Source organism: Acromyrmex echinatior, chromosome 10 (assembly GCF_024713525.1).
Source record: "Acromyrmex echinatior isolate Ae372 chromosome 10, ASM2471352v2, whole genome shotgun sequence".
NCBI classification, from domain to species: Eukaryota; Metazoa; Arthropoda; class Insecta; order Hymenoptera; family Formicidae; genus Acromyrmex; species Acromyrmex echinatior.
In genome coordinates this window covers 2,351,100-2,365,185 of record NC_141861.1, presented here as the reverse complement: position 1 = coordinate 2,365,185, position 14,086 = coordinate 2,351,100, and the positions used below count along the sequence as shown (strand labels likewise).

The following is a 14,086-nucleotide window of genomic DNA, read 5'->3' as shown; positions in this document are numbered from 1 at the left end:
CATTTGTAAATTAATGAGCAGTGATTAATAATAAATAATATTGTTCGCGAATTTTAGTTGGTTATTTCAAAATTAATAGAATATCAGTATACAGTTACGTTACAATTTATATATTTGAGGGTGGTTATATATATATTGATTTTCTTTTATGCAGTAAAATCAATATATTTTCTTTTATATTTTATATATATATACTTTTTCTATACTAACCACGCAAAGTCAGTAAGGATGTTCTTTCCATTGAAGCTGTAGATTCTGGGATTCTGAGAGAAGTACGCCCCATTTCCATTGAACATCTCTTTCCAAGAGTTGAATAGCACGTCGCCCTACATTTCGCCGGATTATTAGTCAAAAATATTTGATTTTTAACAATGATCATCATGGTAATAAATGGATATTATTCCTAATTACCTTTATGTTAACTATGGGAAGATCTCGATCTCCTAATCTGACAATGCTATCGACATTTTGAACTCGAGAGCTAAGAAAAGCGCGGAAGGTACCTCTTAAGCCTGCTCGCCTTGCTTGTCGATAACAAGCGTAGTCTGCTCCTCGTATACCGTGCATATCTCCGGTGAATGGTTCATTTAACGCAGCCATCCTCAACTAAAAAACATAATTCGCATGAATAAATATTTCCAATCGTAATAATAGTGCACATTTTTATATTTTTAATTAAAGATAAATTTACAAAAATTTTAATTAAAACATTATATTTTTTTTATTTGTGCACACCAATTAAAAAAAAGTGAATTGTAAACAAATGAACTGAAAAAGTCATAATTAAATATGGTACAATTCTCACCATCCGCGGATACCACTGCATTGCATGGAAAAAAATTGCAAATTCGGTATTAATACGTTTAATTTTTACAAATGTATGTATCGTGAAATGAGTTTAAATTGTCAACTTACCCCTGTTCCGTCAGCTTTCACGGGTATTTGGTTAATTAAGTTAGATGCTTCAAAAGGAGGGTTTGCTGGCGGTGGTGATGTCGTTGGTGGTGCTGGCGTTGTGATAGGCAAAAGTGACCCGAGCTAAGGAAGATTAAAAGAAGTTTGGTACAATTAAAAGAAGTTTTAATACAATTATAGTATTCTATGAACTTGTAATAGAGATGCAATTCTTTAATACTGACTGCAATGTATTGCCATCCATTATTAACTCTGACTAGTAAAGCTTGTTCGTCTATGATGTAAGCCAGAGTCCCAACTGGACTAACACCAGACATCTGTAAACGTAAAACAAGAGTATTAAAATTAGATTTACACGCACATGAAGAAGCAGTTATTGTCAATTATATAGAATTTTACTTTTGTCATGGCTTCTGTGTTTTGGAACGTAACAGCTCCTGGCACAATTTTCGTTGTACTTTCTAAAGGTCCCCTTGTAGCGGTAGTAACAACACCTTGAAAATAATTTTTCAAGTTTAAAAATATAAGAATATCGATGTTAAGAATATGCAGTTAATGAAAGATATTTTATAAAGCATTCGAAGGAATAACGATTCTGGCGCATATTCGTTTTAATATTATGCTAGATAATAAATTTTACCTAATTGCTCTTTCAGTTCTTTCAGTTGCTTGAGTTCACGTAGAGCTTTCAATTCGTCTAGACTACTTCTGGCTCCTTACGGGTATGCGAGTGTGAAATTTAATTTTATTATTTAATAGATATAAAGAGCATGCTCCATAAAACGGGGATTCGTTAAAGCACTTTGAATAGTTTAATAAAAAATTATTATTAATTAAATTAATTGACTAATTGTTAATTTATATTATGTTATTAAATGTTCAATTAATATATGATATTGAATAAAATTAAATTCAATTAAAATTAAATGTAATTTATTCTTAATATAATAATTTATAATTCGTATTTTAAATTAAAATAAATTAAATTAATAATGTTTATGGCTCCAACAATAAATCTCGTGCAAGTAAAATGCCTGTGTGAATTTCTATGGTTGTTAGTGCGTAAATTAGATATATTTATAAGGCGATAAGATACAGTTCACAAACAATTGTAATGTACTTATCAAATAAAGTTAACTTGCAATCTACAAAGTTTGTACTCGACCTCACCAATTATCGCATTGCACAAATTCAGAGTCGAAACGTCTGCAGTTAACTTTATTTGATAACTACATTCCAACTGTTCGCGAATTATATCTTATTGTCTTATGAATAATTTATGCACTAACAACAGCGGAGGTTCACATAGTCATATTTTTAATTTTGTTATCGAAGTACTCTGTCACTCAAGTACCATCAAACTGTAATAACTGTCGACTTTGTAATATCTTAATGTCTTTACCTTGCCTAGGGGGATAGTAATCTCTTTCTCCGAAAACGTGACTTCTACCGATCCCGGGTTCTCCTTTCTGTCCGATTAAAGACAAGCCGGGCGGACCAGGAGGTCCGGGAGGACCCGGAGGTCCTGGAACTGGATAATAGTTTCCTTTAGATGGTATTCCAGGAGGTCCGGGAGGTCCTGGAGGTCCTTTTTGGCCCTCTCTTCCCGGCTGTCCAGGAATTCCGGGAAAACCGTCGTCTCCTTTGTCGCCTTTGATCTAAAAATATATATTTTAAAAACCATATTTAATATGTGAATAGATCGTTACAATATTTTCGCAGAAGCTCGTCAATGTAAAGCTGTGGTTATCAATTTCCTTTTTTCGCTGCATCGCATCGCTTCGGTAGACAGGTAGATAGATTTGTAGGGAGTCAATAAGTAGTCAAGTATTGCTAGGAACATATAGGAGCAGTTGATTTATCGGAAACGTTGAGGAATGAGCTGCAATGATCGCTTAGGCGCATCACGTCGGCTTTCTGTCGACGTCTCTTCGTTGCGTTCTTTTTCACGAATGTACAGCGACGGTTTACATGCTAGGCGCGAGAGGCATCCTTTCGATCGTAGGAAGGCGATATCGGAATTTCCTGTTGCTCTTGACTGTAATCGCTCTTTCTCGAGGAATAATCTATCCTTGTCGTTATCAATGTTGTATCATGCCCTTAGAAAAAAATGATGGATATCTTGAGCGATTTTTATCTATGTACTTTGTATTTTTATGGAATTTCCGTCGAAGAGATTTCTTTTTATTGCATTCACTAGATCTTTACGATCTCTTGGCTGATAGCCGTAAGAAATTCTGATAGGATGTCCCAAAGGTATCAAAAAAGATTTTAGAAATTGTTCAACGATTTTCTTGTCGAATTTCTTTAGGTCTCAACAGGAATCCAATCAATCAACAGGAGGACAATCAAAATAAAATAAAAATTAATTAGAAAACAAAGTTACGTTTTACATTCTTAAGGATGTATATATTGTTTCTGCAAAAAGTAATTGGAATTGATTTCCGTATAAATGAATGTTATATATAGATGTTATATATAGGTGTATGAAACAATTTAATAAGTTTAATATTATTATAATTTATATATATTTAACAAAATTAAAATTTTATATAATAAAATTAAAATTTAAATAAAACTTTTTCATTTTATCATAATTATTTTTAAAAATATGTTTATTTCTTATTGAAATAATTTTTTATCCAAGTTCTAAATCGCTATCAAACTTTTTATTATTACTTTCAAATACAATATAGAAAAATCTGTACTTTTTTCATAATTTTTTTATTAAAAGAAATAAGTGTAATACATCCTTAAATTTTAATCCATGAAAAATCTTATTTTGATAAGGTATTTCTAAAAATTTTAATCAAGGAAAAATTAGTTTCAAATTTATCGGACAAAGAATCTTATAAAATATTTTGTTCTTGTATGTATCCATAAATTGTAGGTTTTCATAATATTTTGTTTTCTCATATGGTATAATTGCTAGTCTGCTTTACATATTTTGTAACTTGATGTTGTAATATTTAAAAGGATTGTTATTCGTCTGCAATGGTTGTGAATACGTTATACATGTACACAGGCAGAAAAGCGAAGCGCTATCGCACGTATCAACACGCGTTATTTGTCAGTTGTCAGCTATGACAGCTCGCGAAACTCTGTTTGCCGCGGCGGAGAAAATTTCTGTTCGGCGCAACGAATAAATCCAGCGACGAAGACGCGAAAAAAAAGGGAGCATGCCAGGCGCACTCTTGCATTAATTTCCATCACTCGCGTTGCGCCGCCCGTTGTTCAAAGACTTCCGCATCGTCCTATTCACAAGGATATATATGCCCCCCGCCACTTTAATCTGCCAGACCGAAACTGCGCGAGGTGAAAACCATTATTTTTATTTCCGCTCCTTTTCCACATCCCTTTCTTCTCCCTTTGAAAGACAACATTTCTTGCTCTCCCCGCTCGCGGACGATCGACTGACGAGGTTACTCACATCTCACTCACATGAGATTCCACTTTGAGAGGAAGCTCGGCTTGACTTCTCTATTTTCGCCTTTTGGTAGGCGCTTGGATTTATATGTAAAGTTTGGAGCGCGCGAGAGAAGTTTACATAGACGATACCCACGACAAGAAACTAGAAGTTATACTTACACCGACAGAAACACCGTAAGGACTCGGTGCGCCAGGTTCCCCTTTTTCTCCCTTGGGTCCCATTGGTCCGATACTTCCTGGAATTCCAGGAGTCCCAGGACGACCCTGCGGAAGACAGTGACAGATGAATCGCTCGTTTGCATTTTAATTAGCGCAAGGGATTTGGTTGCTGTGACACGTAGTGATATAATTTTGATATGCGTTTAAACGTTTAATAAATGTTCTTTGCGTAACTGCGACGACTAAATTCGCCTTAACTTTACAAGAAGATGCAAGAAAAACATTTGTAATTATATCTATTTCAAGAATAAAAAAAGGCTGTATTTAGCGCTTGTGCAAGATTTATGTTGTTTTGTGCGGTTTGATTAAAAGCTCACCTTCATCGAGTTCTTCGGTTGGCATTGTGAAAAAGATAAAAATAGCGTTGCTTAGAAATGAGATATTGCAAGATAACGCTATTACAGAATATTTATCTGATGTTGTTAATACTGAATACTAAGATAGTATTAAATTATGTATTAATTATGTTCTCTACACTCTCTCTAAATAATATTAAATATCAACAATATTATTATCATTATTATTTCATTATATATTATTTAGCATTATTTCACATTGTTACTGTTATTCTATTCACATCTATTAATTTAGTTATTTTGATTAGTATTATAACATAAAGTGAGATCACAAATCAAAATACAAAACGTACCATCCATCCTGGTAGACCGATTTCTCCCGTATTTCCTGGCTTTCCGGGAGGACCCACGGGACCAGGCGGTCCAGGCCGTCCTCTTCTACCCCGTTTTCCTTCGGCGCCTTTCTCACCCTTGATGGTGATATAGTCTCCGGAATTGGCGACGGTAGTGGCTCCAGGAGGACCTCTCTCACCTCTTTCGCCTTTAGCGCCAGGTATGCCGGGTAATCCTGATACTCCGTCTTTACCCGGCTCGCCTTTATCTCCTTGAGGCCCTTGAATACCGTTTATTCCAGGAATACCAGCTGGCCCGGCGTCACCCTTATTGCCTTTCTCACCCTTTGTGCCCTTATCGCCCTTGTATCCGCGCGCTCCACTATCGCCCTTGTCCCCTTTTGTGCCAAATCCTTGATTAAATAACATTTCAAATATTAATTTTGTTGCTCTCGTTTTAATGCAGATATTGCATTTCTTCATCTAAAAAAAACTTTATTAATAATCCAAAATCTTTAATTGGTCATCATATCCGATGTAAAAAATATCCTAGAAAATCGAGAGCCAAATTTACCTTAGCTTTTTACAAATTTATGTAATATGTGTATCTCCATTTCGTTTACTAAAAATAATTATTAATGAAACAGTACAGAGATATAAGTAATAAATGATAGTATTACGTTTTCATGTGATGCAATTATAATATCATTTATTTAATTTTATTTCTCTTAATTACATTTAGTCTCATCGGTCCAATTTTGAATTATAATTATATAATATCATTTATTTAATTTTGCTTAATGTTTTATTAATATCAAACTTATTTTATTACGTTGAAGACTAATAGAACGGTTAATAAAAAAAATTTAGCTAACTTTGTTATATAAAAGATAAGATTACGTAAAAAAAATCAATTAAGTGATTAAATGAATAAATATTGGACTAAATTCGTCATTGCTATGTTTAAAAAAAAATTTGCTCACCTAGATCTCCCACGTTTATACCACCGGAACCGCTCACACCAGGTGGACCGGGTGGTCCTGGAGGTCCCAGTTTTCCTTCAGGTCCTGTATCGCCCTTATCACCTTTTTCTGCCGGTCGCCCGTTTTCTCCAGGTGCGCCGGGTAATCCAGGTGCACCGGGTGCACCAGGTTCACCTTTGAAACCCTGAATTCCTCTGGGACCATCTTTTCCATGATCGCCCTTAATACCTTTGTATCCAGGTTCGCCTTTGATGCCTTTGGATCCGGGTATTCCAGCTTCGCCTTTAGGACCGGGATTTCCTGAAATGCCTGGCTCACCCTTTTGTCCGGGAAGTCCTGGTCTCATTGTGATACCTTCCGGCTAAATAGACAAGTATTAAAATAAGAGATTATTTTATGTAATTGATGAAGTTGCATATATATGAATGGTTTATCGAGATTTTATAATTTGGAAAAGGAATTCCAAGGATCTGGAGAAGGTATTTACGATGCAATCAGAATGCTCCAGTCCGTACTCACTCTGTAAATATTTCGAGGTTTCCAACTAGGCTGCATGCGCATAATAATCGAAATTTCCCCATTAGATCGTTGGAATAACGTTGCGAGACTGAAAGCCTCGCGAGCCGGCCTGACACTGCCGTCTATACGTTTGCATCGCTATTGATTAGTGGCGAACAATTGTTGCACGAACAATTGTTGATGGTGCATGATTCGCAATTGCTTTAGTGTATATCGATTTAGGTAATAGAATCGTAAGTGCAAATTGCATTCTTAAATATGGAAGTTTCTTTCATTTGTTACATAATTTGGATTCTCTTAAAGTTGAAATAAGTTTATAGGCACACGGAAAATAACGGAAGAGGAGATTTTTTTTTTATTTGTTTAATACGTTTTAATTTTATGAACAATATAGTGTATTATACGGAGAAAATTATTTATTTATTAATAATAAATACAGAGTTGCAGAATTCATATGTCAAATTTAATATACAATACTTTACGTGTCGAAATGATCCACTCAAATTTTGGTGTTTTTATTTAAACACAAAATGAATATGTCAGAAAATAATACGAATGATAAGTAAAAATTAATACAAATGTAATATTTTGACACAATTTGGAAATAAATTGTGAAGAATTTTGGATATTTCTTCCAACAAAATTAATATTTATGTAATTAAATTCATCTTTCATTCATTTACTTGTTTTAGAACTTAAATTTGGGAACTATATTATCTTTATGTTATTTATTCATTTATTTATAAATTATATTATTTTAACACCGAGAAATATTAAATCAGTTTATATAAAATATCAATATAATAAAATCAGTTAAGTTAAATTAATAATTAGATACATATATATTATATATTTAAGAAATTTTAATCAGAACTGGTTTTAATAATAACAAAATACAAAATATTTTATATTCTGTATATTTTCTACTTAAATGTTCCAATAATTGCATACTTATGCTATCTAAAAGTCATGTTATTTAGAAGTAAATTTATTTGTATATTTAATCGAGAAAAAAATTATAAATTAATATTTTATATTATTTACAGATATCTCATGTTTAAAATAAATTCTATGCGAAAAATGATTAATTATCATTTTTCTTTGCAATGACGTAATTCATCACGTAATTCATGATATTTAGTACGCAGATTTTTAAATTGAACGAATGTTGATACAGAAAATACTTGATACTTTCAAGCTCTTCTTTTTAATATTTTCTTCTACAGTCCGTGAGGCGATTATTTTCTGTTTCGCATTAGTACGGCATTTCGCTGTAAATCATGTCGCTGCGATTTCTGTACATCTATATATCAATGCCACCGTTTCATAACTAGTCATATACATTCAGAGCTTCTCACAAATGGTTTGAAACTTTTAGACTTCTTCGGCTATTGATAGAGCAACGCTATAGATACACTTTTTTATTTCTTATATTTAACTATTTATATATCGGCATAGATATAGTCCCTTTTTTTAATAAAAAATTATGAGAATTATTTACGCATCCATCTTATTTCGTCATAAATAGCTTTGTTGTTTGGAAACATATTAATAACAATAACGATATTATTTGATTCAATTAACGACACGCTTTGCAACTCATTAATATTTCACATTGATATTATATATAATGTATGCATACTATTTGCTATTTGCACATTTATCCAATTAATATTTAATGCGGGTCTTATTCGCAGTGAAATTTATTCAAATCTTTCTCTCCCTCTCTCCCCTCCTCCCTCTCTCTTCAAGTAAATCGTAAAATTAGACAACTCATCTCGTATCTTTCTGTTGAAATTCAATGGCACTTTTATTCACACTGAATTCTTCCTACCTCGTATATACAGCATGTACCTATAAATCCGCTTCTACTTTAAAGCAGTTCTCTGGCGGTAATACATTGTGGCGTGGCCTTAATACAATTTCCGAATTTTCTCTTCTACCCGGTTCTGTTCATTCAAATTCCAGTCTGCGCGATCGCTCGCGCTGAGGAACATCTACCGAACCGATTGGCGTGGGCGCGGCGGCTTGCACACATATACACATCGGAACGCGCGAACATCTGAATCGAGTATTATTGGCCCGTCTTCAACTACCTTTCGGGACGCAACACCCGCGCATCTCCAAGCCTGCCTTCCTTCCTACCTGGTGTACACCTAGCCGACACATGCAGTAGGCAGCCTAGAAATTGGTTTCTGTATTCCCCGGGGAAATCGGGCTCTCGCACATTCGAGGAAGGACCGAGGTGCGAGGCGGGGTCACGTAAGATAACCGTTGCTGTATGCATGTGCGCACGGGTATCTATCTTTGCATGAACTGTCCTGATGACAAGATTGGTCTCTGAGCCTGCCGTGAAATATTTAGGCCTTGTTTAGATACGTATTCGTATTCTAAATCTCTTCTCTGGTTCATTTGAATTCTACGTCTTCACGATTAGTCAAGCAGTGATCAAACTATTTGTAAATCAGATCGATTGGTTGATATTTCTTATTTCGTAATATTGTGGAAATAATCTAAAGAAAATTCGGATTCACTCTCAACTTTTTCCTGATAGGGCAATCTTGAACTAAACAAACTAAGCCAAACATTACAATTGAACACACACTATCATTTTTCTTGTAAAATGATAAAAATTTTTATCATTATATCTTGTTTAGCGATATTTTGTTATAGGTATACATATATTTTTACGAATAGTAGTTTGCTGTACTTTATGGCTGCATTTGGTTTGGACGTTCACATGTTGTATGCATCATAAGCGCTTTTCTATATACTTTGCAATAAAGAACGAAATATTGCCGCCATACTTATTTGTCTCCGTGTTCAGACTCTGACTAGAGGTTTTCTAATTTAAAGTGACACAAAAATATCGATCGAAATTATATATTATTATATTTATAGAGGTAAATCTAGAATCTAATATATTTTCAGTGTTTATTAAGTAATTTTGACTAATTTGAAATAATTTATATAAGTTTTTTAAAAGAATATCGATATTTTAATCTCTAATTATTTGAAAAACGAAGTAGACAAATGTTTTTATTAAATAAAAGATGATTTTGTGTTAAACAACGAATTTATTATTAAAGATTTTAGTTTCTTATATATTAATAGAAGTTAAAATATCTATGTCAAATATGATATGATTAAATTTTAATTTAGACATTTCTGCGGTTAGTTTTCATTGAGCGAAATATTGTATAAGTATGTTTGTTGAGGAATAAATAAACAGTCTTTTTCGAGAAGATAAAGACTGTTAACTCACCACTCTTTCAGATAATCTATATAATATTAATCTGGAAATTCGTTTCAATAAAACAATATTTACATTTAATAGAATCGACTTGTAAAATATACCGAACATTTTTCTTTTATTTCGTTAATTGATAAATAATCATATGATAAATTATGTGATCAAAAATGAAATAAGTTATATTTACAGCTACAACAAACAAATTAATAATGTATAGAAATAAATATGATTTAATTTCTCTTCGAAATTAGATCTTCGAATTAAGAAGATGTATAGTTCTCGATATATTTTATAAAACCATTCTATCGATTGCGCGAATGCTGTTTTATTAAAAAATATTTCTAGTCAAACATAATTTTCTTTTTTAAGAAATTTTATTACGTTTTCTCACTTCTAACGTCATAATATGAGATAGTAATAATGATTGAACAGGAAACATATTAGGTATAGTTGGAATTATATACAAAATGGATTCCGCAATCGAAAACGTTCAATTATTCCCTAGATTTCTATTGTGTTTTCTAGGGAAAATAGAATTAATTTCGATCGGAACTCCATTCCAAATAATTTTATAATACGTGCCCAAGAGCATACAAACAGCGCTTTAGAACGCTGCTTTTCATCAATCACGAATATTATAACAGTTTTGACACTGTTCCCTTCTTGAGAATATTTATTAATGACATACATCCGGTGCTAACAGGCATTAGCTATATAGCGGCGCAGTTCTATTGTATTTCACAGATTGTCCTATATTTAGCGGCATGTATATATATTCTGCGATACAGGTTATTGTATTGCAATCGCAATTTGTGATTTTCCTCGATTCTTAAGTAAAGCTACAAGCTTTATCATTTCGTTATATCGTAAAATCACATGTCTCTTTTATAGTTGTTTGAATCATCGATATTGCTGCATAATCACAATGCCAGAATATATTACACGATAGACAAATTACACGTATAATCGAATTCGCAAAATAATTATTCTTTCTTCTATAATGTGCTCAATTCTTTATAAGAAAGGATCTACGTATACAAGCGCGACAAATGAGATTTTTGCCATGTATTGGGTGAGTACAATTCGTGTTCGTTTAAAAAAAATTTTCATGCAAGTTCAGGACGCAATATTTTATTCAAATTGGTAATCATACTAATCGATAGAGCAAAGTTTCAGCTTTAAGAATTTGTTTTTTAAATTGCGATGCGATGACTTTCAACAGAATTATGAATAATCAGAGTTAAAATGTTCTTTTTATTTAATCCGGACAATTCAAATAATATAACAAAAATAACAAAAAAGTTTTAGAAATATTAAAAATAAAATTTGTAGGACTAAACTTTTATGTTAGATAGTTGAACATTTTTGCAAATGTTTTTTGGACACGTGACATGCTTACAAAGTGAGACAAAAATTTTCTATTTTGTTTAGCTTGTAGTTTTCTATATGTAAAAATTACCAAACTCTCAGAAATTCGAAAAAAATTAGTGATCTCTCGAAAGCAGAGAGGATTTTAAACTTTAAAATTCTTTTTAAACGGTGAACTTTAAATTTTATATACTAAATTACTGCTTGTGTGAGTTTTAATATTAAATTAGACACGAATTTTTGCTCTTACCCTTATATAACTTCAAAATATTTAAAGGAGAAATACAATATCTATTATTCAATATTATATAATATTCATTTCTACGATTTATTTAAATCAGAATTAAATGTAAAATTGTTCTTGGAAAGCATCGTACCGACTCATTATGTCTGTATCATCTCTCGTTAAATTAATAAAGATTAATAAAACTCGAAATTGCCATACAGTATCATACGGATCAAGTTGACTCATAGTAAGTGATAAAATTTAATCGAAGAATTATAATGTTACATTAATAACATTTATCAGGTTTATTTATTATAACGCGTGGGTAAAATTCAAATATATACATAAATAATCCTACATTGGATTATTATCTCGAGTAAGATTGCAGCAGCAGAAAGCTCTCAATGTTTTCCACGCTTTCGGTTCCGAGAGTAACGAGATTTTCCTCCGTTGCGACGTCTCAACAATTACCAGGCTAGGTCAGCTCGGCCTTTTTTCCGACGGTGTAACATTTGGAAGCGTGCCACCGGCATGGAAACAGAAAACCGTACTGTACGGGACTGCGTTCTTTCTCTCTCTTTTTTCGCCCTTTCATTTTTTTCACATCTTCGTAGAAGGTATGAGGGTATGAGGGTGGGATAAATATTGCGTCACCGCGCTGATCTTTCAGCGATATGCGGGTGCATCCACGTTACGGGTTTGTGTCGTTGATAAAGCGGAGCGATTCGGTTCGATAGCGTGGCGATGATGCCCTCCGTTCTGCCACGCTGCTCGCCACTATATTTCTGCGACGACGTCATTGCGTTTTCCACCGCGAAAACCGCGTAACAAGAGAACAAGATGAAAAACGACCGCATCTCCGGAGGTAAATTGACGGTTTGAGGTGCGACAGGATCGTTACGTCCCCGCGACAGCGCGGAGATTTCTTTTCTCTCCCGTGGCCAGAAACGGGTTTCAGGAATAGTGGTTTGAACCACTACTGCTGACTTTGACAGCGTGGAATATCAATCTTAAGTAGATTTAGCTTGTTCCATGCATTATCCGAGCGTTGCCACAATCGATGTTTGCTCCAAGAAATTATTGCAAGTCGGGAAATCGAAAACATCGAAAAAGATAATCAAATCATTGTAATGTACAACTCCTTGCTCAAATATAAAGCATTTTTAATTTATTCTCTTAAAAGAATACTGGCGGCAATAAAAGACAAAGGAAAACTAACAAAATATTAATATTATTATAAAAATAAATATTTTTTTTATTCATTTGTGTTTATAACTTTTTAATTTATTTTTCTTTAAATATAAAATGCTTGTCATTGTTGTTTAAATATAAAATGCTATGTCAATTTTTAGGAGCGTTTTATAATCAAGGTTATAATAGAATACTGAAAAAGTTAAGAAAGTAAAACTAAAAAGAATTTACAAATATCTTAGCGCAATGAATAAAATAAAAAAATTATTTAACGAGCAATATCTATATTTTGTTTTGTAATAATATCACGTTTGTAGCTAATATGATAATAGTAAATATAATAATAAAAATAATAAAGTATTATTATAATTTCTTTCATTTTTAGCACGCACCGATTTTTTTCATTTTTCCGTTATCGGTCGAGTTTTTTTTTTATACCTTTGAAACAATTGAAACGTTGTAGGTACCGTTATAGAGAAAGTCGGAAACATTGTAACTATACTTCGTTATAAGATCGGGCGGGGAAAAAAGTTTGTTTATCGGGGAAAATGGAAAGAGGGAATTTTTCGTGTTTATGGGTAGCGTCCCCGAAACTATATTCGTTCATACATACGCTAAAACTTTTACCATCGTTAATATCGCACATATGCAGATGTATTGCTATGTGCTGTAGGTACATCGCTTTAATATCGCAGGCCTGTCAACGCGATTCGGGATCATTTTTCGTATGCTGACAAAAATCCAGTGAGATTCGCTGCGTTTTTAAGAATAGACCTCAATGGAAAGGGAGAGAATCAGAGAAAGAAAGAGAGAGAGAGAAAGAAAGAAAGAGAGAGAGAGAGAGAGAGAGAGAGAGAAAGAAAGAGAGAGAGAGAGTGCTCAACAGGAAACACGAACGAGAAAAGGGAGGAGGCCGAGGATCGGACTTACAGGTCGACCGTTATTACGTGCACAGTTTCTTATTCCCCGTGGAGCGATACGCGTTCTATTCCCATTCAACGAATTTCTTGTCGGATCGCGAGTGGGAACAGGATCGCTGTAGTTGTCGTTTCGGTACACGTAAAAGCGATAGCACAGGGAGTCATACACTGCGACGTGGCCCAACGGTAGCTTGGGATACACCTTTGCGTGCATTTTCATGCACTTTGGAACGCGATATCATGGATAATATAGTAATAATACTTCGCCATCTCAATAATCAGATATAAATTGGATCGCCTACTCTAACATTCTTATACGATTAATGCTATAAATATCTTTATAGCATAATTTTGGTAACTTTGTCTTTTATATTTAATGACAAGAATTGTAAAAATTGTAAAAAGTGTCACGTTGCGTCACTTTTGAATTTAAAG

General features: G+C 33.3%; 1 protein-coding gene across 6 annotated transcripts in view; it reads right to left on the bottom strand.

Moving 5' to 3' along the window:
* Mp (collagen XV/XVIII-type protein multiplexin) overlaps positions 1–14,086 on the bottom strand; it is a 303,083-nt gene that overhangs the window by 3,350 nt on the left and 285,647 nt on the right. For 2 of the 6 annotated variants that reach the window (XM_011067447.2, XM_087410343.1), the window contains 13 exons: positions 6,694–6,723; positions 6,175–6,535; positions 5,213–5,604; positions 4,881–4,892; positions 4,504–4,608; positions 2,318–2,573; positions 1,556–1,630; positions 1,315–1,409; positions 1,140–1,232; positions 916–1,038; positions 806–820; positions 412–606; positions 211–326 (listed from right to left, as the gene is read on the bottom strand). In XM_011067447.2, the coding sequence (XP_011065749.2) occupies positions 211–326; positions 412–606; positions 806–820; positions 916–1,038; positions 1,140–1,232; positions 1,315–1,409; positions 1,556–1,630; positions 2,318–2,573; positions 4,504–4,608; positions 4,881–4,892; positions 5,213–5,604; positions 6,175–6,535; positions 6,694–6,723 (1,868 nt within the window). The remainder of the gene's footprint in view (positions 1–210; positions 327–411; positions 607–805; positions 821–915; positions 1,039–1,139; positions 1,233–1,314; positions 1,410–1,555; positions 1,631–2,317; positions 2,574–4,503; positions 4,609–4,880; positions 4,893–5,212; positions 5,605–6,174; positions 6,536–6,693; positions 6,724–14,086) is intronic. The other 4 variants (XM_087410339.1, XM_087410342.1, XM_087410338.1 and 1 more) reach the window with 4 other exon arrangements.